Source organism: Leptidea sinapis, chromosome 29 (assembly GCF_905404315.1).
Source record: "Leptidea sinapis chromosome 29, ilLepSina1.1, whole genome shotgun sequence".
NCBI classification, from domain to species: Eukaryota; Metazoa; Arthropoda; class Insecta; order Lepidoptera; family Pieridae; genus Leptidea; species Leptidea sinapis.
This window is the reverse complement of record NC_066293.1, coordinates 2977403-3002436: the sequence shown is the minus strand read 5'-3', so window position 1 is coordinate 3002436 and position 25034 is coordinate 2977403. Positions and strand designations below refer to the sequence as shown.

At 36.6% G+C, this 25034-nt stretch overlaps 2 protein-coding genes across 2 annotated transcripts in view; one reads left to right on the top strand and one right to left on the bottom strand.

Annotated features, from left to right (window-relative positions):
* Window positions 1-25034, top strand: part of LOC126973288 (vesicle transport protein GOT1B) — a 276130-nt gene that overhangs the window by 235579 nt on the left and 15517 nt on the right. The gene's annotated exons all lie outside the window — the stretch shown is intronic.
* On the bottom strand, window positions 6798-20912 carry LOC126973256 (interleukin enhancer-binding factor 2 homolog). Its single transcript, XM_050820463.1, has 9 exons — window positions 20451-20912; window positions 19844-19972; window positions 17705-17836; window positions 15834-15989; window positions 15344-15436; window positions 13754-13896; window positions 10759-10899; window positions 9995-10164; window positions 6798-6887 (listed from the first exon to the last, which is right to left on the bottom strand). The coding sequence occupies exons 1-9, from the start codon at window positions 20622-20624 to the stop codon at window positions 6853-6855; spliced, it is 1173 nt and encodes a 390-aa protein (XP_050676420.1). The 5' UTR covers window positions 20625-20912; the 3' UTR covers window positions 6798-6852.

The window sequence follows — 25034 nt, the reverse complement described above, 5'->3', positions numbered from 1 at the left end:
TGACCTGATACTGTAAGATGGTTACCTTTACAGTGCACACATACTGCTTTGTCAATAGGTATAGTACATTCTTTATATGAATGATTTTCAGTGCAGATTGAGCAACGCTGAGCATTCTTACAGAATTTAGCCAAGTGGTCAAACCTAAGGCATCGGAAACACTGCTTAACTGGCGGCACATAAGGTCGCACTGGTAGACGCCACATCTTTAAGTGAACGTAATCTGGGAGTGAAGTAGATGACGCAAAAGTAATAATGACTGCCTGTGTAGGTTGTAATATAAAACCACTATCGGATTTGTTTTTTTTTTCATTATACGCCGAACAGAAATAACTTTTTTGTACTTGACAAAGATTTGAAAATTTTTTTGTTGGATATATCAATGGGTACGGAGGAAATCACTCCAGACAATTCAGTGGCACCAGCTGGGATGGACGCCTTAATATTTTGCTCCCTTAAAAATGTCGTGTTGTCTAGGAATGTATTAGCCAAATTGGGTCGTTCAAACACTACTCCTATCTTATATTTGTTGAGTTTCTTAAGATATTTAATGCCTTTAATGAAGCGCGATAAGTAGCTACTAAGAGTTAGCATGTCACGACTACCAAGTGGCTGTTCAGTGACACTCTATGAAGACTATAAATTCATGACCGGCACCTGCGTATTCCGGATATCGGCGACAATAGTCGGCCACCCTATATGGCATATAAAAGTCCTCGTGGTCTTCCAAATCTGTACGCGAATCTGAGTATTCGCTACTTTCAGAGGTGGAATCTAAAATAGACTCCTTTATCTCGTTCCGGCTTGGTTTTTTTCCGCCTTTTCGATATCTCTTAGCACAAACTTAAATCACTAAATATATAGACTTTTACTTATACTAAACAAATTAAATAATAAACATATACAAATACTTATATACTTTTCAAAAATTTGAGGATTAAATATTTAATTTTATAGTTAAAAAGGCCGCCCTAAGCAATCAAGAGTTCCCGCGCTTTTTCATAGCCATAGACAATAAAAGGAAACTTCCGTTTGTATCTAGTTAAACCCAAAACTTAATGATTATAAAATATTAAATTACTCTCAGTTTGCTAGTGCTTTGTAATAAAGTATTTATCGTTTACTATTTTTCATTTATTTGTGTTATGTAGGTATTCTAAAATATTTTTACTGGCAGTACGGGCTGATTTCAGGCTCATCAAACTTAGCCCCCCAAAAAAAAATTTTTTTCTATTTTTGAATTTTCAATATCGCATATCGTTAGTTCGTAGTTTGTTCTTAATTGTTCGCTATAAATAATTGTTTGTTCTTTTGTTGTTTAATTGAAAACAATTAATCAAAAACATACCCTTTAGTTAGCCCCCGCCCCCTGTTAATGGGGGGAAACGCTTACTATTTGGTTCTGGCACTCGCCGGCCGCTGTTGCGGCACGCTACGCTCGGCTCGTGCGTTGTTTTAACTGTTCTAACATAACCTAACCTAACCAATTTTAATGAATTGCATTTTTTTTAAATAAATAAATCGAGAACAAACAAATGTTTATAGAGAACAATCACGAACAAATGGCGAACTGACGATGTAATAAAAAAAAATAAAAAATCTGGGGGGCTAACTTTCTTGAGCTCTGATTTCAACTTTGATTTCATAGTGCAAAAGTTGGTGGATGCATTTTAATACGATTAAACTGCTACTCTTAATTTAGCTAAGGACTTAGTTAAGGGACGAGCCCTTGTATTCATAAAAAAGGAAAAAAGATCATTTTTACGTAATTATACTATATAAAATATTTATAGTAGGTATAAATTAGCTTAGTGTTAATATGAAGAAATAAGTTTTGCATTTAAGCTGTTAAGCAGTAGAAGATTTGGTTTAAATCAAAGAAATCAAAATAACGAGTTTTAAGTATGTAAGTACAAAATTACATATTTATTTAGTATTTACTTTATCACACTTGAGTGAACTGTACAATTACGTGTAAATTATTACGAATTATATTTAAAAATAGGAGTTTAGGAGCAATTTCAATGACTAATCGCTACCTATTGATTATGTTTTGGTATATTATAAACTTAAAATTGCTTAGAATAATCAAAACGCTTAGAACGTGACTAGGCCCAAGCGAAATGAAGCAGTTTCAATGTGGTCCTTTTAAGCACATACGTTTCCCGCCGCGTCAGTGTAATTCCGTCAACTTCCAGGACAATCATTGCGCCAAATTTAATTGAAAAATTACTAACTGTGCAGTGAAAGGGTGTCTCAAAGCAAAGAAAATCACATTCCACACCTAAATACTATTTCACAACTTTTAATTTCAGCTAATACATACGTCAAAACAGCAAAATATTTTGTAAACAAAACAGACGCCATTAAAAAAATATGTTGCCAGCTATGAATGTACCTACTATATAGCCCGAGTTCCACCGCTGGGATAGTTTTTTGTGTTTATGGGTAGATATTGAAAGGAGGTTATAATGTACGACGCCACATGATGTTATAAGTATTCAAAGTCAAATAATCTTAATTCAATTAGGCTTAAACTAAGCGCTTTGAACAGTCACCATAAATATTTCTTTTAAATTACTGAATTTACCATATGTTTGGAAAAGGTTGAGCTCTTGAGAACATTTACGGCTACTCTTTATAACCGACTTCAAAAAAGGAGGAGGTTGTCAATACGTCGGTATGTTTTAAAAGTGAAACTTCTGTATCGATGTATGAGAAAAATTTTATAGCAAATCGTCACGATTTTCGGTTTTACGCCATTTTGTTTTTTTTTTAAATCCAGGATGGCAATAAGAATAATTTTGCACGGTGGCCATCTTGGATTTAAAAAATGATCCCAATTCGTTCACTGCACCCTCGAGAACCTCGGATACGATATCCATATTGTTCAAAAAATAATTTTGCATGGCGGCCATCTTAGATTTCAAAAATTATCCCAAATTCGTTCTCTGCTCTTTAGATAACCTCGGATATAGCTGGGAACGGCACCTCTATCGTTTCGCTTTTTCGTTTCATCGAGTTTCAAAAAACAACGATTCTATAGAACTTCTTTACTTACACTTTCAAAATTGTTACAACAATAATTAATACGTGATGTTTTCATTAAATTCTTAATTTATATTTTATTCATTCTTTCTTTATTAAATATAAACTAGTATTTCTAACAATATACTGATTTAGGGAAATGTCTGTTCACTTGCAACATTATTTGGCTGTCTGTACGTGTTGGCGATTATAAGTACGTGACGCTCACGCACACATTAATTAAACATACACTTCAATATTGACAGGAGCTATGTATGAAACTATCGTTCTGAGCGTTATTTATTAACATTTCTGAAAAAAATCTATATTATGAACTAAACTATACCATAGACACATAATAATTACATAGCACCTGTCACTTCTTTCATATTTCGTATCAGCTCGTAAAATCGAGATTTCATGCAAAGTATGCTGTCATCATAAGTGCATCGAGTTTCGGTAGATTGTTCGAATGGGCTTCAACAAAAGCTGTAATTGAGTCATTGTCCTAGATTCACTCCAAATATAGATCACTAGAAACAATGACATTCTACATAATTTTATTTTATGGAATAGGAGGACAAACGAGCGTACGGGTCACAGGAGCGTTGTCGGTCTTAAAGGAAGGTGTACGCACTGTTTTTGAAGGTACCCATGTCGTATTGTCCCGGAAACACCGCAGAAGGAAGCATATTCCACAGCTTTGTAGTACGTGGAAGAAAGCTCCTTGAAAACCGCACTGTGGAGGACCGCCACACATCCAGATGGTGGGGATGATATCCTAACTTGTGGTGGAGTTCAGCGGCAGGAATCAGGTTAAACAGCTCTTTGGAACACTCCCCGTGATAAATGCGGTAGAAGACACACAATGAAGCGACATCTCTACGCAACGCCAATCTCAATTCACAGTCTAATAGCGGAACGGCAAAAGCGTGCTTAAAGACAATGTAAGCACATATATTTTCCAATAGCTTGTACGGAAATGGTCTCGTCTGTCCATCTCGCTCTAACACACTCTTATACGATATGCTGACTCTCGCATTGCCATTCTTTGGTCTAATAGATCTATGGTTTCAACTATTTTTCTCACAAACACAGTATGAATATAGAAACCGATAAATCCATTGTCCAATCTAAATACCTTAAAATCTTTTATTCCGATTTCCATCATTGCTAACCAATAACCATGTAGGTTTGAAAACTCAAAACCTTCTTCTTAATGTGACAGATAACTAAATATGTGATTTTCAACGTGACAAATTTTATCGTATCCTAAAAATTTTAAGTGTATATTTACAATGACGTCCATCGGAACTCTTACCAACGAAAAATATAAACGGTGCAGCCGGCTCAACGGCGTGCAACATATCGACATATTCGGCAAGGTGCGGACTTGCTACGTGGAAAATTATAAGCTAGTACACAATTGTATGAAAGTCACAGCTGTGGGCTTAAACTGCAGCAAATTTACAGAAAGATTAAATTACAACGAATTGAGTTCAAGGCTTAGCAAGTTTTCTGTGACTACAAGGTCATCAGGGGTCTATCCTGGCTGTAAGTCGAAGAAGACGAAGCAATCAAAGAGTTTTGTGTTCAATTCTTTAATGTCACGGTGATTTTTATTTTAAATGGTTTTTTCTACTCCTCTACTTTTATCTGTCACGATCAGTAATATAAATACCTACAAACTTTATCGAGTCTTTGAAAAAATCTATACCCTATGGCCTAAAAAATACCAGTTGTTTTGGTGCCACAGACAACTAGCTTAGGTATGGTAGGCTCATAGAAATATTAGGTTATCGGTACGTAGTACATACTATATTACATATAATATAAAATATTCATGTATAAATCATTAAGACTATAGTTATTTATGCAACCGTTGTGTAATAAGGGGTATTTAAACACGAATGTGGATAATAGTATCACATGAGTGTTTTAATAACTAATTATCAACAGTTGCATACAAGACTTTATCTACACCCAGAATATGAATCCTCTAAAAGATTCTGGAACATTTAGCTTACTGCTAACATTAAAACACCTAAACTAGGTAGGTAGTAACTTATTATCATTCATTACTGATTGTATACAAATAAACTAAGTATTAATGTATCAATCATTTATTTTAGTAGTAATTTACATTTAGTTACTATAGTGCAATAATTAAAATCACTCGAATATAATGTTCTTTTGCAGCGCTTAAAATGAATCGCTCATTTTTTGTAAACAAAACAATAAAAATATCAAAGAAAAATTGCGGGGATTCGAATAACCTACTTTTTTTTTACAGCGCGCGACGTTCTTTTAGTGTGGAACACGCGTAAACGAAAATGTTCTCTTTTTGAAATTCATAAAGATACCACGCATCGAGCAATTAGAATGTGGCTGTCCGTTGAAACTCTTTGCGCATGAAGGGATAAAAAAAAAACATAGGAGTGTTGTTATGAAATTCAGTACAACATTACAACTCTTTTGGATGATGTAATGGTTATTAGAACATTGGGTGTTTTAATGTTGGCAATAAGCTAACTGTTTCTGAATCTATAAAAGAGGATTTAAAGCATGGGTGTAGATAAAACAATTTAATGCCAACTTAAAAAAATATAAATATAATATTCGATGCCGTTCGGTATATTTTGTAATTTTCAATTTTCCCGCGTTGGGCCGGTATACCTTTGCCAATCTTTGAAGGCAAGATGAAACCGCTTACCAGAGATATGTATGTGTATGTACAATATATTTCCTGTGTAAGAGTTGAGTTTTGTTTTATTATTTAAAATTATCTAGTAGAAAAAATATTGTATAGGACACGTTGAACTAGGTCAAAAAACGCTCGTGGCGTCATTCCTTACGATGTTCGCCTGCGGCTGCGCAATCCACGCCACTCGTGTTTTACATTACATACAACTGATGCATAAAATACTTTAGTGAATAAAGTTAAGGCAGAGACAGATACCTATATCATTCTTCAAAGCAACTTAGTATTAGGTCAGTTTGTACCTATTTCACGTACAAAGTACTTTAACTGCACAGAATGTAGAAAATATTTTAAAATAAAAATAGCGTATAAGTAATAGTGTTCAGTGGTTCTACCAGTAAAAGATTTGTCAAAATCGGTTTAGCCATTTTGATAACTAGCCTAACCAACAAAAACCTAATACCTATTCCTAACTGCCTAAGTGCGGAAAACATTTATTTTTACATAATTTTATAATAGTGAATTCATCTTTAATTTCCCATAATTCAGTGACCGCCAATTCTTCGGCAGTAACCAGATTGTTATCCTTTTTCAGAGCCGTCTCCTTCCGCGAAAGGTAACCGTGTATGCGTTGCTGCTTCAACAGCCGACACCACCCCCTCTGGTCTAAGGCCCCATAGGTGCCAAGTGATCACATCGCCTACAATTTCTTGCAAGCGATTTTTCTTTGCGTTACATCTGGCGGACATCTACAATTTTCAAGTGAAAATTACTCTGAGCGCGATGAGCATTTTATGTCATGGACTATATAACTCTCGGGTAAAGTCAACTCGAGTTGTCTAAGTCCTATTAGTGGCCATCTATAACAGCTTACGCCACACTAATTTTATGGATTTTTACCCCCCTCCCCATGGCTGTCACAGGTGGACATTTGTGCCCTACTGTGACGTCATTCTTTTCAATATTATTTTACGTAAAATGAATATATTTTGTTTTTTCATATTTTAATTATTAACACATATTATAATATAATATTTCACAGGCCATTAGCACCAAAAGAAAACAATAATACGCTTTAAATAAAAATTTATTTATGTCATAGTAAATATAATGTATAGCTTAGTCTACGCAGCGACGCCATCTTGAACACCTTCCTCATCTGTGGAATAAATTGGCTCTGAGTCATCAATCATTTATTATCAAAGAGATTTAAGTAAATGGAGGGAAAATTTTCATACAGTTTTTTTATAAAGATTCCATTAGCTATACTAAGTCTAACGGTAGAGGTATATATACAGGTGTCCCAAAGTTATGGGACATGAAGGGAAAGTACCTTAAATATCGAAGATAGGCTATTTTACTGAAAGAAGACTTTATTTTAAAAAATAGTACTTCTGCATTCAAAGATTTTCTAAAAATTACTTGCCTCGTCTGGGAATCGAACCGACTGAATTGAAAAAAAAAAACACTCCTACTTTTATAATGCCAATCGAAAGAATGGCCAAAAACTAATAACTCTTCTTAAGTAACATAGTATTTTAAAAGAAAGGAACAACGTAAAATGAATGTTTTCCTACTTGGTTTGGTATGAATGGACCGATTAGATGGCCGGCCAGATCCCTGGACCTTACACCATTAGATTTCTTCTTTTGGGGATACGTGAAAGATATGCTATACAAAAAACGATACGAGAACGTGGGCGAGTTACAAACAGAATTGTGCTATATCATATCGAGTATTAAAATATAAGAAAATCAACAGGCAGCAGACTCATTAAAAGATTGGCGATTTGCGTAAGACAAGAGGGATCACATTTTGAGCATTTAATGAATTAATTTACAAAAAAATACCCACTTAAGTGACTACTTTCTTTTAAAATACTATGTTACTTAAGAAGAGTTATTAGTTCTTGGCCATTCTTTCGATTGGCATCGTAAGAGTAGGGGTGTTTTTTTTACATTTAAGTCGGTTCGATTCCCAGACGAGGCAAATAATTTTTAGAAAATCTTTGAATGCAGAATTACTAACTTATTATATAACATAAAGTCTTCTTTCAGCAAAATAGCCTATCTTCGATATTTAAGGTACTTTCCCTTCATGTCCCATAACTTTGGGACACTCTGCGTTTAAAGTACTAGTGGACCCGACAGACGTTGTCGTGTACACACGTCTTAAACTGAAAAGTCGGTCCAGCCGTTAGGAGTTCACTAACATACAGATGAGCAGAAGAATTATATTATATGGAATCAAAACCAATCCCAAATTCACTGGAACACACAAAAAATCATCAAAATCAGTCCAGCCGCTTAGGAGGTAGTTCAATTGTGAATCTAAACCATTCTCGAATCCACCCGAAGACACACATCAATCTCAAATTCACTGGAACACACAAAAATCTCATCAAAATCGGTCAAGCCGTACAGGAGGTAGTTCAATTGTACACAGAAAGTTTCTTTAAAAACAGTCCAGCCGTCTAGTAGGAGTTTAGTGACATACACACGCACACAAGAAATAAATATATAAAGTATAGTCTAGCTTCGAAATTCTTCTGGTGATGCAAGAAACCCTTAGCGGCGATGATCACTTATCAGACAGCGGAGGCAGGAAATTCTGCTGTGCAGATGATACTTGGGATTTTGACTACCCGAGTACAGTCAGACAACTGCACTCGTTCAAGTTAAGTGGGAATCTGGTTTACACAGTTTTACCAGTAGGAGGCTCCTTTGCACAGGATTCCGTCTAGATTATGGTTACCACAACGGCGCCTATTTCTGCCGTGAAGCAGTAATGTGTAAGCATTATTGTGTTTCGGTCTGAAGGGCGCCGTAGCTGGTGATATTACTGGCTTATATCTTTACTGTTGTTTCTAAATATATTGCTGATAATGTTATGTATGTACATAGGCACATACGTGAATTTGCTAGAAACTGTCGTAAGCATCATGATGACACCAGGGATAGACATAAACTTGTAATGCCTACTACTCAGCTAAGTTGAGCTAGTAAGACTTTTGTGACATCGCGTATATGCTTTTAAAACAAGATCCCAGAAAAAAACGTATTACGAAATTCAAAAATATATAAAAAAAACGTTTGTGTGGTGTGTGTAACACGACTTTCTTAATGATATCACATATTGGAAATGGAACGACCGACAGTAACCATATTTTTTATGAAAAAAAAAAATAGAAGCTGCCGAGTTTCTTGCGCCCGTTCTTCTCAAGTCTGAGGCATACTTTATCGAATGGGTGATAGTTTTTGACATTCAATAATTAAGCGTCAGAAGAGGTAGGTTAACAACCAGTGTGTGTAACCAGTGATTGACATACGGATCGCAGACGTGGACGCTAACTTTGGAACTTATGAGGAAGGTAATAGAAGCTCGGAGTTTCCTTGCAAGGTCGAATCAGAAATAAGGAGAACCGTAGGAGAATTCAAAGTTACCGACATAACCCAAATGGTTGCGAAACTAAAGTGGCAATGGGCAGGGCACACAGTTCCACGGACAGATTGCAGTTGGGGCAGTAAAGTCCTTGAATGGCGACCACGTACCGGAATACGATATGTTGGTAGACCACCCACAAGATGTACCGACGATCTGATCAAGGTCTCTATATGGGAGCCCTTGTCCACCAGTGGACGTCTTCCGGCTGGGATGATGATGACGAGATGCACTCCACTTACAGACAATATTGTTAACAGGGTTCCCGTTTATTACCCTTCGCCTACGTAACCCTAAAAACCTTGCTAGCCGTAATACTTTTCTTGCTATTATCTTTATCTTCGGATGGGTATAAAAAGTTAAACTCGCGTCAGGACACGTGGCCTGATCGAAAATTTGTAAGACAGTCGTCGAAATTATGGATGAATATTTTAATGTAAAATAATTGTAATAGTTATGAAGTATTATTTTTTTATCGAAAAGGAGGACAAACGAGCGTACAGGTCACCTGGTGATAAGTGACCAGCACCGCCTACATTTTCTTGCAACACCAGAGGAATCACAGGAATGTTGCCGGCCTTTTAGAAAAGTGTACGCACATTTTTTGAAGGTACCTTCGTATTGTCCCAGAAACACCGCAGAAGGAAGCCCATTCCACAGCTTGGTCGTATGTGGAAGAAAGTTCCTTGAAAACCGCCAGACATACAGATGGTTGGGATGATATCATAATTTGTGGCGTGTCGTGCGAAGATGGGATTCGGCGGCAGGAATCAGATGAGACAGCTCATCCAACCACTTCCCATGATAATAATATTAGTAGGTCACCTTTGTCGTCTGTGTCCATGGGCTCGGGTGTTTCGTTGTAAGCGGGCGCGAGTGGTGATACCACCACGCCGTCCCACACCGTGATCTCCGTGGAGATGTCCTTTCCTCCCTCGAACGGCTGCAGCCCCAGAACGTAGCGGTGACCTCCGCGAGCCACCACGCGCAGTAACCTGGCCAGACAGTTATTACATGCATAAAATCTCAATGTCTAAAATTTGTCTTCATTCAAATTTCAACTTTGCATTTAATGTTGAGTCACATTCTACCACCCATCAAGAAAATAAATGAACTATAATTTGCATGCTTTTCAAACTTATACTTCGATACATCTTAAACTTCAATAAATTGGATCCTTCTCAAATAATAATCTTTTACGTATGGTGAGTGCATAGTCAAAACTGTCAAAACATAAGACATATTCGAATTCAAAAAAATCTTTATTCACTGTAAAACTTTATAAGTTATTTAGTCCATATCAGGATGAAGTACAAAAGTTACAATAGCTTTAAAATTCAACCCCATTATTCATAATGGACCGCTAACTTTAAACAGCCGCTAAGGAGTGTTTTTTCTCATTCTCACTTAGGTCAATAGAAGAAGACAGAGTGAGAATTAGCAATGCTTTAAGTTAGCAGACTATTATGAATAAGGGGGCAAGAGTATAACAATATTTACAATAAATTAGAAACATTAATCCGTTATGAAATCCGTTCCGATGAATAAAATAGGCCTTTGAGTGATTGACATCAGCCCGGTATACTAACGTCTGCGCGGTGGCGGCTGCGTGGTCCTGCGCGGGCAAGTCGAGCGCCGTGTGTGCCCGGGCGTGTGCCGCCTCGCACGGGTCGGGAAGCCCCGCGCACCCCGGGAGGAACAGACCGCCCGCTAGCAGCGACAGCGCGCGTCTGGTGACAAAGCGACACGAGACGAACATCAGTAAGTAACTAGATACAGAGGATAAACATTTTTTTTAAGCTATTGCATAGCTTCTATCGCGGGCCTGGAGCGTGGAGACCGAATCCAGAAATTCCGTTACGAAAATAACCTAACACTTACTTACTAGATGTATATAGATATTGCGCCACGATCATTTCAGTTGCCGTGGAACAGCGGTTATCACGTATGCTTTTTGAGCAGAAGGTCCCAGGTTCGAGCCTGGGGTACATCTTGATATTTTTTAATTTCTTTTTTTTATCACGTTTTTTTAATTTTATTAATAATAATATGACAAGCATTTTTATTTAGTTTCACTTGTCCCGTTGTCTGTCTGTAATCAAATCTTGCAAGTAAAATATCCCGTTTGCTTTTTTTTTTTTAATTAATGTTATCAAAAAAAACTGCATAAATAAAATAAATAAAAAATTATAACAGCATTAGTTGATAAAAAAGCTATACAGTAGCTTTACCGCGGCAGTCACCGAGTGCCACACGTCTTATTTTTATGAAATTGTAGGACAAACGAGCGTACGGGTCACCTTGTGTTAAGTGATCACCGCCGCCCACATTCTCTTGCAAGACCAGAAGAATCACAAGAGCGTTGCCGGCCTTTAAGGAAGGTGTACGCGCTTTTTTTGAAGGTACCCATAAAGTACCCAAGCTTCATAAGATGGAGTGCAAAATTGTTGCCTACTTTGGTAGGTATCGAAGGCATTTATTTTTTCTCAAAATTGATTCCTTTAGAATTCTTTTTAGATGTCATTTCTTATATACTAGATACTGCTATCGCTCCGAAAAAGAAGGTCTGAGAGAGAAGAAGCGACGGAAGAAACTCCCAGCATTATTTTTTTGCGCTATTTTTAATAAAGTATACAATGAACTGCTATTGCTATTGCTATAAAATAATCACAATCTAGTCCCAGGCTGTCCGACCACTAAGATACTCAGCTGTTTAGGGTTGTCACAAAATTATTTAAATTATTTATTTATTTATTATTACAAGGAAACATAACAAACACATCACAAGAACTGAACAATATAGGAAAGAGACACAAAATATAAATGTAGATGCGTCCTAACACATGTTTCACAAATACAATAATAACAAAAAGAAAAATCAAAGGTATACAGTCACAAAACGCAAACATTCACAGAAGTATCTAATTTAAAAGATGTAGACAAATGAAATTAATTAAAACTAAACTTGGGGCAACGATAAGAACGATTTTAATATTAATTCTAAACTGTGTCTGAACACAGCAGGGGAGCACGAAAATATGTCGATGTCGAGAAAACTATTGTTGTAAGATTTATTGTAAGATTATTAAATAACTAGATGCAAGATTTACGTACGCTACGTATGTACGCAACAAACGGCCATTGGATCATTATAGTAGTACAATAGTTAATAATATTAGTTTACAATTCACGTAAAATTCAAATACTTATCATTACAAATTTACAGTCTATTTTAATTTATCATAGTCGTAATAGTCATTAAAGAGTGAAGTTATGATATTTCGTACTCCAAAACACAAGTCACGAAATTATCCTTGCTCGCAAATAAAATGCTAAAGATTGTTGATAAGTTCAAATATTTTGGTCACATCATTTCGAATGATTTAAGAGATGACTTTGACATATATTTCACTAATAATACTAACGTAGTTAATAATAAATGTTACTAATACAGTTACTAATATGTATGGAGATGTCTCTGAATTAAATAAATAAATTATAGACCGTCTACATTGGAACAAGTAACAACTGGTAACAAGTATCAAAGAATAATACTACCAATAGGACTCAATGATGAACCTTTAAAAAGAGTAGAGTGATTTAAATATCTTGGGCATTTTGTTACCGAAGACTTAAAAGTTGATGTAGATATGGAGAGAGAACGCAGGCCGCTATCGGTTCGAGCGATTATGTTAGCACACAGATTCGCGCGTTGCTCGACAGCAGTAAAAATAACTCTTGATTTCTTTCTAATGTTTTTCAAATTTTATTTGTGTATTAATTCTAGAAGTGAGGGTTATCACTTTAAAAACATAACATATTGTTTAGATTTACAAGAGCGACATCTCAAGTCAATTTCCTAATATGCAAATATTGGGGTTGAGCAGGTTATCAACTCTAAAGTGGATCCTATAGATGAAGCCACAACCTGAGAGTTGAACAAAGCAAACAGAATTTTATAACGAGGCGGTACTCGAACGGTTAGCTCAGTTGGTTAGAGCACCGGCACGGAACGCCGGAGGTCGTGGGTTCGAATGCCGCATCGTTCATAAAATTTTGATTTTCAAATTTTATTTGTGTAAAAATAACTCTTTAAGGCATCGCTCTCCTCGAGTAGCCTGTGGGCGTGTTAAACTAATAAAACATACAGCGCCCTACGGGTCCAGTATAACAACGTCTTCAGAACACTGTTTTAGCTTTTTTTGCTATATTTGCACACGCAGAAGTCGATAGCTTTAGCGCCGTTCTACGCAAAAAAGCGGCTTTTCTACAAAGCTGTAGAATGAGCTTCCTTGTGCGGTCTTTCCGAGACGATACGACATGGGTACTTTCAAAAAGAGCGCGTACACCTTCCTAAAAGGCCGGCAACGCTCTTGTGATTCCTCTGGTGTTGCAAGAGAATGTGGGCGGCGGTGATCACTTAACACCAGGTGACCCATATGCTCGTTTGTCCTCCTATTCCATAAAAAAAAAATACTGCTTCATGGCAGAAAAAGGCGCCGACCTGCATCCTGTGCTAAGATTCCTCCCACTGGTATAATGGTACAATATTTCCAAAATGCGCCATAATATGTAGAACCTCACCTGAACGCTACGTTGATGGGCAGCGCCTGCCGCAAGGGGTTGTTCATGATGCAGTGGTGCGCCAGCAGGTCTATCATCCACGGGGTCAGGGGTTCGAGACCGCTGTGACGAGCGCACATATCCCGCAGCAACCGAATGAGTACCTTCACAAGCATTCAAATTAATTTATCATAACAGCATAGTTACATTCAACAACAAGGACAAATAAATGAACTGCTAAATATATATAATATAAAATTTAAATTGACAAACTGCTCACAAAATAAGTGAAGGATCTCACTATGAATTATTTGTTTTAATTGGCAAACTGTTGACAAAATAAGTGAAGCATCTCACTATGAAAAAGTGACGGGTTTCACTGTGGCTTATTTGTTTAAATTGGCGAACTGCTGATAAAATAAGTGACGGGTTTCACTGTGGCTTATTTGTTTAAATTGGCGAACTGCTGACAAAATAAGTGAAGTGTTTCACTGTGGATTATTTGTTTAAATTGTCTAACTGCTGATAGAATAAGTGACGAGTTTCACTGTGGCTTATTTGTTTAAATTGGCCATCTGCTGACAAAATAAGTGAAGTGTTTCACTGTGGATTATTTGTTTAAATTGTCTAACTGCTGATAAAATAAGTAACGGGTTTCGCTGTGGCTTATTTGTTTAAATTGGCCATCTGCTGACAAAATAAGTGAAGTGTTTCACTGTGGATTATTTGTTTAAATTGTCTAACTGCTGATAAAATAATTAACGGGTTTCACTGTGGCTTATTTGTTTAAATTGGCCATCTGCTGACAAAATAAGTGAAGTGTTTCACTGTGGATTATTTGTTTAAATTGTCTAACTACTTGTTAAAATAAGTAACGGGTTTCACTGTGGCTTATTTGTTTAAATTGGCGAACTGCTGACAAAATAAGTGAAGTGTATCACAGTGGATTATTTGTTTAAATTGCCTAACTGTTGATAAAATAAGTGACGGGTTTCACTGTGGCTTATTTGTTTAAATTGGCGAACTGCTGACAAAATAAGTGACGGGTTTCACTGTGGCTTATTTGTTTGAATTGGCGAACTGCTGATAAAATAAGTGACGGGTTTCACTGTGGCTTATTTGTTTATATTGGCGAACTGGTGACAAAAAGTGACGCATTACACTGTGTATAATTTCTTCAAAATTGAATGAGTACAAAAAAAAGTATTTTACTGTGCCTTATTCGTTTATAATAATTATTAATGAATCATCAATCATGTTTTGCTGTGCTTTATCAATTATTACTTTTAAATAAACTATCGACTGGAAGAAGGAAAGTGGATCGTGGCATTAACGAAGTATAGTAATAGATGAGAAGTATTTATTTCAATTTTAATGGAATTATGTAGAAAAACTCTGACATTTTACTTTAAAATTGGTGCACTTTCTTACTTTACCCCCATTAATTATGGGGGAAAATTCAAAAGATCACTTCTGTTGATTGCTTATGTAATTGAAGGAATCCATATTGTGTGATATTCTCGAAAACACCCAGCAGTTTTTAAGGTGTTATGATAAATTCATTAGATATGATATAATTATTATATGTATATGTATAGAGTAATTAGTTACCTTAATAGAGGAGTGATGTGCATTTTCCTCGAACCATCGGCTGTGTCTGATAGCGGCCAAGTGACTGCTGATCACTTTGTACTCCAAATGAACCTGCAAAGTGACATAAAATTTTAGTAATTCACTCACATTCCAGTGTTTCTCGTGTAGAGGAAAAACACGTGTTGAATTGGTACGAAGCAAAGTTCTTCTACCTTGCCAATTAACTTGGTAGTTTGGTTGGGAGTTCAGCAGGGGGTGATTATTTGGTCGAGGAAGCGTTTAGCATCTTACTCTAAGACATGTGAAGTGTCAGAAAATTTGAAACAAAAAGAATGAGTACTAAAACACTAAAGACAATTTATCAGTGCTATAGATGAATTTAAAAAATCTTCACTAATATTATATATTTTTTTATGAATTACAGACAATAGACTCTGTCAAAGTCTACATATTCCGGACTAGACCATAATTTTCTAATTTTCATTGGTTCTGGTGTTATAAAAATCACCTCAGGCTCAAGTTTCCTCAGGTTCTGGTGGAGAGTGGTGACCAGAACGCGCACGGCGGCCGTTGTGGTCGACACGGTGAATCCTCTCTCGTGGCAAGCAGAAGTCACATTGCCGAGGCACTCTGCGCGCATCAATTTATTCAGCTCCTCGTTTACCTGGAGGGATTCATTGGCGGCTTGTAACACATAGATTTTGGTAGCAATAGAAGTATACTGTATTTGCAACTGTTCATTTGGAACTACCCTTTAGTTCCAAATGAACATGATATAATTGATGTACATTACACAACAAGACTCACACTCAGTTAAAAATTTAGTTCAGAATATTAGTTACTTATTAATAAGAAGAAGGTTTGTCGACAAAGTTATCCAAAAATATGCTGAAGCTCATCAACATAGACTTCACCATCATAATATGAATGTCGAGGCAATCCAGCTCCTTGAATTCACTGATATAGTAAGAAGACTTAAACCAACAAAGCTTTTTGAGTTAGTGTAGTGCTAGTGACTTAGTGTAATACAATATATAAATAGTGATATTATATTATAAAAGAGACATGAACACAGTGATGTCCTCTTAATAGAGACATTAAGAAATGTGATAATGGACACATTCTTTCTTTAATCTATCTAGCAGTTTAAGTTAAAGTAGAATTACTTAGTACTGCAAGAAGTAGTTAAGTTAGTACTAAGTTAAGGCTAGATTGTAATGCAAGAGGGGCAACATTATAATAACTATATTATTATGTTCCCTAATTGAAAAAAAAAAGTTAAAAATATCAGTTACTTACTAATAAGAAGAAGATATTTGACAACCTGTATAGCCGAGTGGTTAGCGACCCTACCTACTAAGCTAGAGGTCCCGGGTTCGAATCCCGGTAGGTGCAAGAATTTATATGATGAATATGGATGTTTGTTTCCGAGTCATGGATATTTAAATGTATTTGTGTATGTTTATATGAATTTATGTATGTTTAAGTATATTGTATTAAATATATCATTGTCTTGTAACCCATAACACAGGCTATATATGCTTAATTTGGGGCAAGATAATTTGTGTAAAAAGTGTGTCCCTTTTTTTTTTAATATTTAAAAGTTGTATAGCTCAGTTACCCTGCCCTAGGTCACAAGAGAGAAGAACATCTCTAATGTAGATGTACCTCCATGTATCCTATCCTAATTCAGATGTATCCTCACTATAGCAAGAGAGAAGAAGTAAACAATTTTATTGTTACTGTAACAGATTTTTATTTTTATTGAGAAGTTGTTAACAGTCAGCTACAATTTGCATTAGCTCCATAGTATTTTGAATATTGAACGCACACATTGACAAATCAATATTGGTAACACATTTATATATTATCTATTATCGGGTATAAGGTTGTCTATACTCTATTATATTCTTTAAGTCTTTTGTTGAACTTTTTTTAATGTGAGGTTATGTTATGTAACTTTTGAAAAGAGTGTGAAATCTATTTGCTGATTGCCTTTGAACAATGATAATATACAACAAGTTTTTTGTTCTTAATTCGGGTCTGAGAGTCTCCGGTTCTGCGGGAAGGGAAGTCCATACACTCTTGAGTAAGTAGGCACGGACGGGTTTGTGAGCCAGAGCAGCTAAGACTTGTAAAACATTCTAGGGATAGGGCAGCCTAGTACCATAATCTTGAAAAACTGTTCAGTTCACTTCAAATGCAAATTTAAAAAAACTACGAATTTTCAGGGTGTGAAAAGGGTGTCAATTGAAAGAGGGAAAAAAATCTGTATAAAATAAAACACCAAACCCAAATTCGGAACGTAATTCTAATGCACACCCAAAATAAATAGAAAATATACAGAAACTTTTCAATTACAGCATGTAATATAAATACCTTATTTGACAATCCCTCAACAGCTTCTTTGGTGGGCAGTGTCTTCATTATCACAACAATGTCGGCCACATTCTTCCCTGCCATCATTGTACCCTTCTTATATGAGCCAACTTGTCTCACCTCTTCTAATTGCTGTTAATAAAAAGTATGAGTAATAGAGTTGTATTGTAACTTATTGAACATCAAAAACTACCACCCATTAGGAATATCCCTCAGACCTGGTATTTCACTGTGCAAGAAACTCAAGAGGCTTTTTTTACACTTTTAACTTGTTAAAATTAAATATCTTGAGTGTGGTTGCTCCAACCCTGTGGTATCTTTAAGAAACTCAATTATATTATAGTAACCCTTATCACAACTAATACTTAAGTCATTTAGTATAAGTTGTAGCATAAGTTAAGAATGTATGCTATTTAGTTTGCTTGAAATAAAGGCTTCATTCATTCAATCATTCAAATTTACTACATAAACATTCTGTACATTAATCGTTCAGACATATAAAATTTTTTGTACAATAATATTTATTATTTAATTACCTGAGGGTGGTCAGGTAATATGAAACACAGATTGGGAGTGGAACCACTGGAACTGGAGTAGTAGACATAACAAGTTATGTTTTTTCCTGGTGATAACTAACATTACTATTATCACTTATCAGTTTCTAGAAAATTTGCTGATGTGCCTATACATAACATTATCAAGAATATGTAGATATACACACACTCATGCCTTGTTCCCGTCGGGGTAGGCAGAGACAATAGAATGCCATTTGCTTCTATCCTTACAAACCTCACGCGTTTCCTCTACATTCATTACTCTTTTCATACATGCTCGCCAGTTGCGGGTGCTTCGGACCTCTCCTTTCCTCAATATGTCCCCAATTTGGTCGACGAATGTTCTACGAGGTCTCCCGCGACCGACTTGCCCAAACTTGCTTTATATATTTGATGCGTCCTTCTTTCTTCACTCATTCACTCCACGTGTCCAATCCATTTCAGCATTCCTTTTTCAGTCCTTGTCACAACATCCTCTTTCAAACCACAGGATGTTTGTTTCAAACAAAATGTTTATATGATTCAAAATATTTTATATACAGCTAGGCTTATAAATTTCTGAACAGTGGTTTAATAAAGTATCCTAATAACTAATTGGTTAAAACACCCAAAAAAGGAGTAGTTGTTAGACAGTCTCTCCTGCCCAGAAAGAATCAAAAAAGGAAGTGGGAATAATAAAATTGCCGCAGTTGCATCTTCTACCACATTTACTCCATGTAGGAGTGGTATGTAGCACTATTTGCCCAGATCCCTTAACTACTAGCCATAAACTAAAACTTCACTATCAGCTGTTTGGAGTTCCTCCACATGCGGAGCTTTCTTAGCGATGAGACAAGCTATGGTAGTTGTTAACCCAGTTGATAACAGTCAAGTGCATTTTACCTAAACAATCTGTTAATACATTTCAATGAAAACAGGTTAGTTCTAAAGAGAAAAATAGCAGGAAAACTTTATTGAATACTAGCTGACCCAGCAAATGTTGTATAGCCGATATTAAAATCGCGATACAAAAGTAACTGTCGATCATAGATGGGTGAAAATTGAAGTTGTATGTATTTTTTAATGCTGACTCATATTCAAAAAAAAAGTGTCAAAAAAATAAAATAAAAAAAAGTTTGTGTGGACCACCCTTAACATTTAGGGGGATGAAAAATAGATGTTGCCCGATTCTCAGACCTACCGAATATGCACTCAAAATTTTATGAGAATCGGTCAAGCCGATTCAGAGGAGTTCAAAGTTTAACACCATGACACGAGAATTTTATATATTAGAAAAATAAATTGTGCTGGTTAGTAATGTTCACAGAGTAGAATCAAGCAAGACAGATACAAGACAACCCAAGTCAGTTCAGCAGAAGGTGTGAAATTTAAATATTGTAATATCAGATAATATGATTTTTTTTTTAAAGTTTGATTTGTTATATCTCATTGTTTAGATAATATGCAGTGACTGATAAGATTTTGAGCAGCCTTTTATAAATAACACACAAAATTTATTTATCACTTTCAGCCTCCCATTCCATTCTATTATTTAGCATATCAGAACGCTGTTGGTTTAGATAGTATCAATTATAAAGTAACTTACACATGCTGCAAAGTCCCCTGGTGCAACAACAAGGTTATCAAGCACTGTCTGTAGTTTTGTGACTAAGCTCAGGACAGTGCTCTGTTCTGCAGGAGTTGGACACAGTTCCGCATGTCTCTTGAGAAGAGCCTGTAATGTAGTTGTTGACTAATGAATTTGATCACACAAATAAGCATTTTTATTAAATTTTCTTATCATAAAATGGTTAATACACAAACAAAATTGTTTAAAAATTGTAATTCCAGAGTCCATTCTCATCAATTGCTGTCTTTCTGTAATACTAAACAGAATCATATTTGAAGTATATTTGAATTGATTTTTAGTTTAAAAATTATTAGATTCCAAGTAATTGTTCAAAACAATTTAAAAAAGATTTTTTTTTCAATGTGTCACACCAAATACAGCACTTCTGTCAGAATCAAACAATCAGTTTTAAGATATATGAACACACAGTTGTGGTTGCTTCATATAAGAAAAGATATGCTTGCCCAAGAAACTGAATATCAATACCATTATAGACTGAGCTAATAAGGATAACTGATCAATAATATTGGGAGCTTTTTCAAAAATAAGATGAATCAAAAATAATGATGTTTAATGACAATACCTGTGTTAAGACTGAATCATCAGGGGCTGGTTTGCATCTAGGAAACGCTGGTTCTGCAAGTATCAAGTCGAATGGAGGTCTTAGCATCATAACTCTGGGTCTATTATACAAAGGACGGCCCATTCCACCGCGACCTGGCATTCCACGACCACCACGTCCAGAACCACGAACCATTTTAAGTATTCACACAAACTATTGGCAAGCTACGTTAAAATTTATTCACTTTTCAAACAAATTTTAAACACATAAAACTTTAAACCACGCAAATCAGAAAGGACTCTTATCTTAAATTGGGTTTATGATTTGTCTGACAAGAGTTTCACAGTAATTACTAATTGAGGAACCTAATCGCGGAAAGAATATAAGGTTATTTCCAAGTTATTGCAATGCCAAATGCCGACAATCTTCAAACGCCAGCAAACATAGTCTGTGATGTAAATTGCAAACAGAATACAAGCTTCACCACAGAACACTATTCTTTTTTTTTGGGATTTTATGAACTGGTAACTAAGACTTTTAAGTCAAAGAACACTACTCTAACGAGAACTTCACCAAAGCTGAGAGCTGCGAAGTGTGAACAGAGTAAAAATATTTTTTGGTGGGAACACAGACTACTAATATTTTATATTTGTTGCGAACCAAGTAATAGAAAATAGAAAAAAATTTACGAGTAGAAGTGCCACGGTCCAGTTTTTGCGAGTGTGTCGGAAGCATAGATTGATAATATATCTATGGTCACAAGCATGCATGATGCGGTCGTCCACAATATTGGGTCAATCGAAAATAGTTACTTTCTGTGACAAAACGTTTCAAACATAACGAAAAATACGAGGGTCAAACTGAATGTACTTAGAAAATCAAAAAAAATATTAAACTACATCTATATTAGTTTTATTGTATAACAAGCTGACCTGGCAGACTTCGTACTGCCTCAATCGATAAGTAAAAGACCTAACATATCTATAAAATAAACTTAAAACAAATAAAAAATACTGCTTGGTATGAATGAAATTTTATTATTATCTTCGATTTATTACACATGATGTTGCTTACTTACAAAACAGAGTTTTCCTGAAATACTGGCTATTTATAAGGTTTCAATTTGATACACACAGCTATGATACGGTCTGTTAATCAATTTAAAGCTTTCTGATACACTATATTTTTGTTTTGTTCATAAACTTTATCTTTAACAAAATTAAGTTTATTTTTTACCTCCTGTGAAAGTTAGAAAGATATTAAAATTGTAATTAGTTATTCATTTTAAACCTTTATTTTTATTTGATTTCTGAACGACTGGGGTTATATCAAAGGAAAAACAAAATTATTGTTTTTATTATTATTATTATATTATATTATTATTTAATTCCGAACATTTTCATATTTATCCACCTTTTAAACCATCCCTGTACTTCCACAATTAATTTAAGACCAAAATTAGCCAAATCGTTTTTGAGTCTTAGCGAGACTAACGAACAGCAATTCATTTTTATATATATAGATTGTAAAATAGTGTCCATTCACTTCAATACACCGCTGCATCCAATGGAACCACTGCAAAAAGCACATTAACCACTCGTCTCTTCGATTTCGATCGCATTCACAGCCGCCTCGCATTCGATAAAATGGTTCCACTAAGTTCTCTGTTATTATCCGGAATAAATAAAATATGGTGCGTAAAGGTAAATACAAGGTGCGATGTTATAGTATGACTCCGATGGGTGACACAGTAAATCTACGAATCTACAAGTGACCAGTTCTAAAATCTTTCAGTGTCACCCTCAAATTACTCATTATAATGTCATGTCTTTTCTTGCATTTTTTACATGCATTAATGATAGCAGGGTAAAATTACTGATTATATACAAATAAACTAAGTATTAATGTAGCAATTATTTGTTTTAGTAGTAATTTACATTTTGTATAGTGCAATAATTAAAATTCACTCGAATATAATGTTCTTTTGCAGCGTTTAAAATGAATCGCTCATTTTTTGTAAACAAAACAATATAAATATCGAAAAAAAATGGCGGGGATTCGAATAACCTATTTTTTTTACGGCGAGCGACGTTCTGGTAGTGTGGAATGCGTGTAAACGAAAATGTTCTTTTTTTGCAATTCATACAGATACCACGCATCGAGCAATAAGAATATGGCTGTCTGTTGAAACTCTTTGCGCATGAAGGGATCGAAAAAAAAACATAGGAGTGTTGTTATGAAATTCAGTCCAACATTACAACACTCGTTTGGATGATGTAATGGTTATTAGAACATTGGGTGTTTTAATGTTGGCTATAAGCTAACTGTTTCAGAATCTTTAATAGAGGATTTAAAGCATGGGTGTAGATAAAATTATTTAACGGAGCCTAAGAGCGTTTTCGTACTAAGTTTGATCAGAGTCCGGTCCGTACCCGTGAAAATACGGTCCGGAATATTTTATTATAATTTCTATGGTGATATCATTATCTGGGGTTCAGTGTAAATCATACTGCGTGCAGCGTTGTATTCGCTCCCATTGTAACAGATGGTGTTTTACGCTACAATCGTACTCATTCATTGGTGATACGTTGTAGTTCACAGGCGCGGGGCGTCTCGGAAGGAGACTCGAACCTCGAACCGCCTGCTCACTAGGCTGGATGGAGAGACGATCACTAACGATCTAATATATCTGTTAGTCCAGTGAACTCTAGGTTTGACGAGATTTCGCACTCGCCGGCGAGTGCGGTGATATATGTATGTAAGTATGTGTGAATGTATATAAGTGTGTGACTATTTGTGTGTAGTGTTATTGTAGGTGTGTGATTTGTGATGTGAGTGTGAGTGGTGTTAAACGATTACAGGACGAGGACTATCTCGTCAGGCTTCTATCAAAGTGTGTGAATCGTATTATATTAGGTTGTGGCCGCTCCAAATCGTCAAAGTGACGAGTGGCAGCGGTTTGATGTACACGGCCGCGCCTACGTCTTCGAGGGCGGTGTGGTTGGTTTGGTGTCGGTGTTGGTGATGGTGCTGGTGTCGCGTTCGCGATCGTAATATAGTCGTCCGGTTCGACTAGTACGTGTCGAGGTCGCCTCTGTTTGTTCAGACTGTGGTCTAGAGGAGTGTAAGCACATGCCTCCCTCACCAAGATATTAGGGTGCTCGGCCACCTTATCAAAGTAGCGTCGCGATATCTCCTTGAAATGTTGAGCGATGGTCGGCAGCTCAAGATCGCGATGGAGATCTACGTTACGAACGAACCACGGCGCTCCGGTGGCCGTGCGCGTGAATCTATTCTGAACCACTTGCAAACGCCGCAAGTGGCTCGGCGGCGCGTGGGCAAACACGATGCTTGCGTACGACATAATGGGACGTACGATGGTCTTGTACAATGTCACCTTGTGTCTGAGCGGTAGTTTGCTTCGCTTGCACACAAGTGGATACAGGCGGCTAAGGACAAACCGGGCTGTATTGCAAACCGTGCTGAAATGTTTTGCGAAGTTCATGTTACTGTTGAACGTAACACCTAAATATTTATAATGTTAGGTCCACGGAATAGGGGTCCCATATAATTTAACAATAGGTATAGGGGCCAAAGATTTTATTTTATTAGTATTGCTACCGCTGCACTCTTTGAGGGATTGACTTCAATCCGCCATTTTCTGAACCAGTCTCCTAGTTCTGTAACGGCGGCCTGCGCACTCAGCACAGCACTCTTAAATGAGTCACGAGGCGCCCCCGAGTGGTGCCATAATAAAGAGCCGTGTCGTCCGCGTATTGTGCGATTTGCACTTTCTGTGGCTTCGGGAGGTCACTCGTGAAGAGTGAGAAGAGGGTCGGGGACAGAACTGAGCCCTGAGGCACTCCCGACCTGATGGCTCGGGGCTTGGATAACGTGCCTAAGGTAGGCTCGTATGATGCGCACGAGCCTGTCTGGCATACCCAGTTCATACAGCTTAAAGATTAAGCCATTATGCCATACCTTGTCGAAAGCTTTCGCGACATCGAGAAATACGGCCGCTGTAACTGTACGGTATTGGATTCGTTTGAGAATATACTCAGTGAGTCGGTGGGCTTGTTGAGGAGACGAGTGAGCAGTCCTGAAACCAAACTGATGGTCGGGTATCATGTTCTGCTCCGCGATATAATATTTGAGGCGCGCGAGAATCAGACGTTCGTATAGTTTACCTAAAGAGTTAATTAAACTAATGGATCTATAACTACTGGGACAAGTTTTACGTTTACCAGGCTTGGGAATACCGATAACAATGGATTCCTTCCATTGTTCGGGGAACGCGCAATGTAATAGCAGTATATTAAAAACGGTTACTAATAAATTAATTTGTTTGGGAGGCAGGATTTTAGGAACCCTGTTATTTATAGAGTCGGGCCCCGGTGCCTTTTTGGAGTGAAGCTCCCTAATAATTCCTGTGGGTGGGTTGTATTGGCTCGCCTGATGGGCTAAGAGAGATGCGACGTTCAACTTCACAGTTTACTTCATTAACATGGGCTGGGTCGGTAGCTGCGTTCGGGGCGCACTGACTCTCGAGACTGTCGGCAAGGCTTGTCTTGTCTTGCCTTGTCCTCGTCATCGAGGGCCGGCAGC

Excerpts from the sequence above, each read along its gene's own strand:
- LOC126973256 (XM_050820463.1), bottom strand. The coding sequence starts at position 20,624 with ATGGTTCGTGGTTCTGGACGTGGTGGTCGTGGAATGCCAGGTCGCGGT. Across the intron at positions 19,973-20,450 it reads ATGATTCAGTCTTAACACAG|GCTCTTCTCAAGAGACATGC; the intron begins GTATTGTCATTA and ends ACTACATTACAG. Across the intron at positions 15,437-15,833 it reads TGAGGAAACTTGAGCCTGAG|GTTCATTTGGAGTACAAAGT; the intron begins GTGATTTTTATA and ends GTCACTTTGCAG.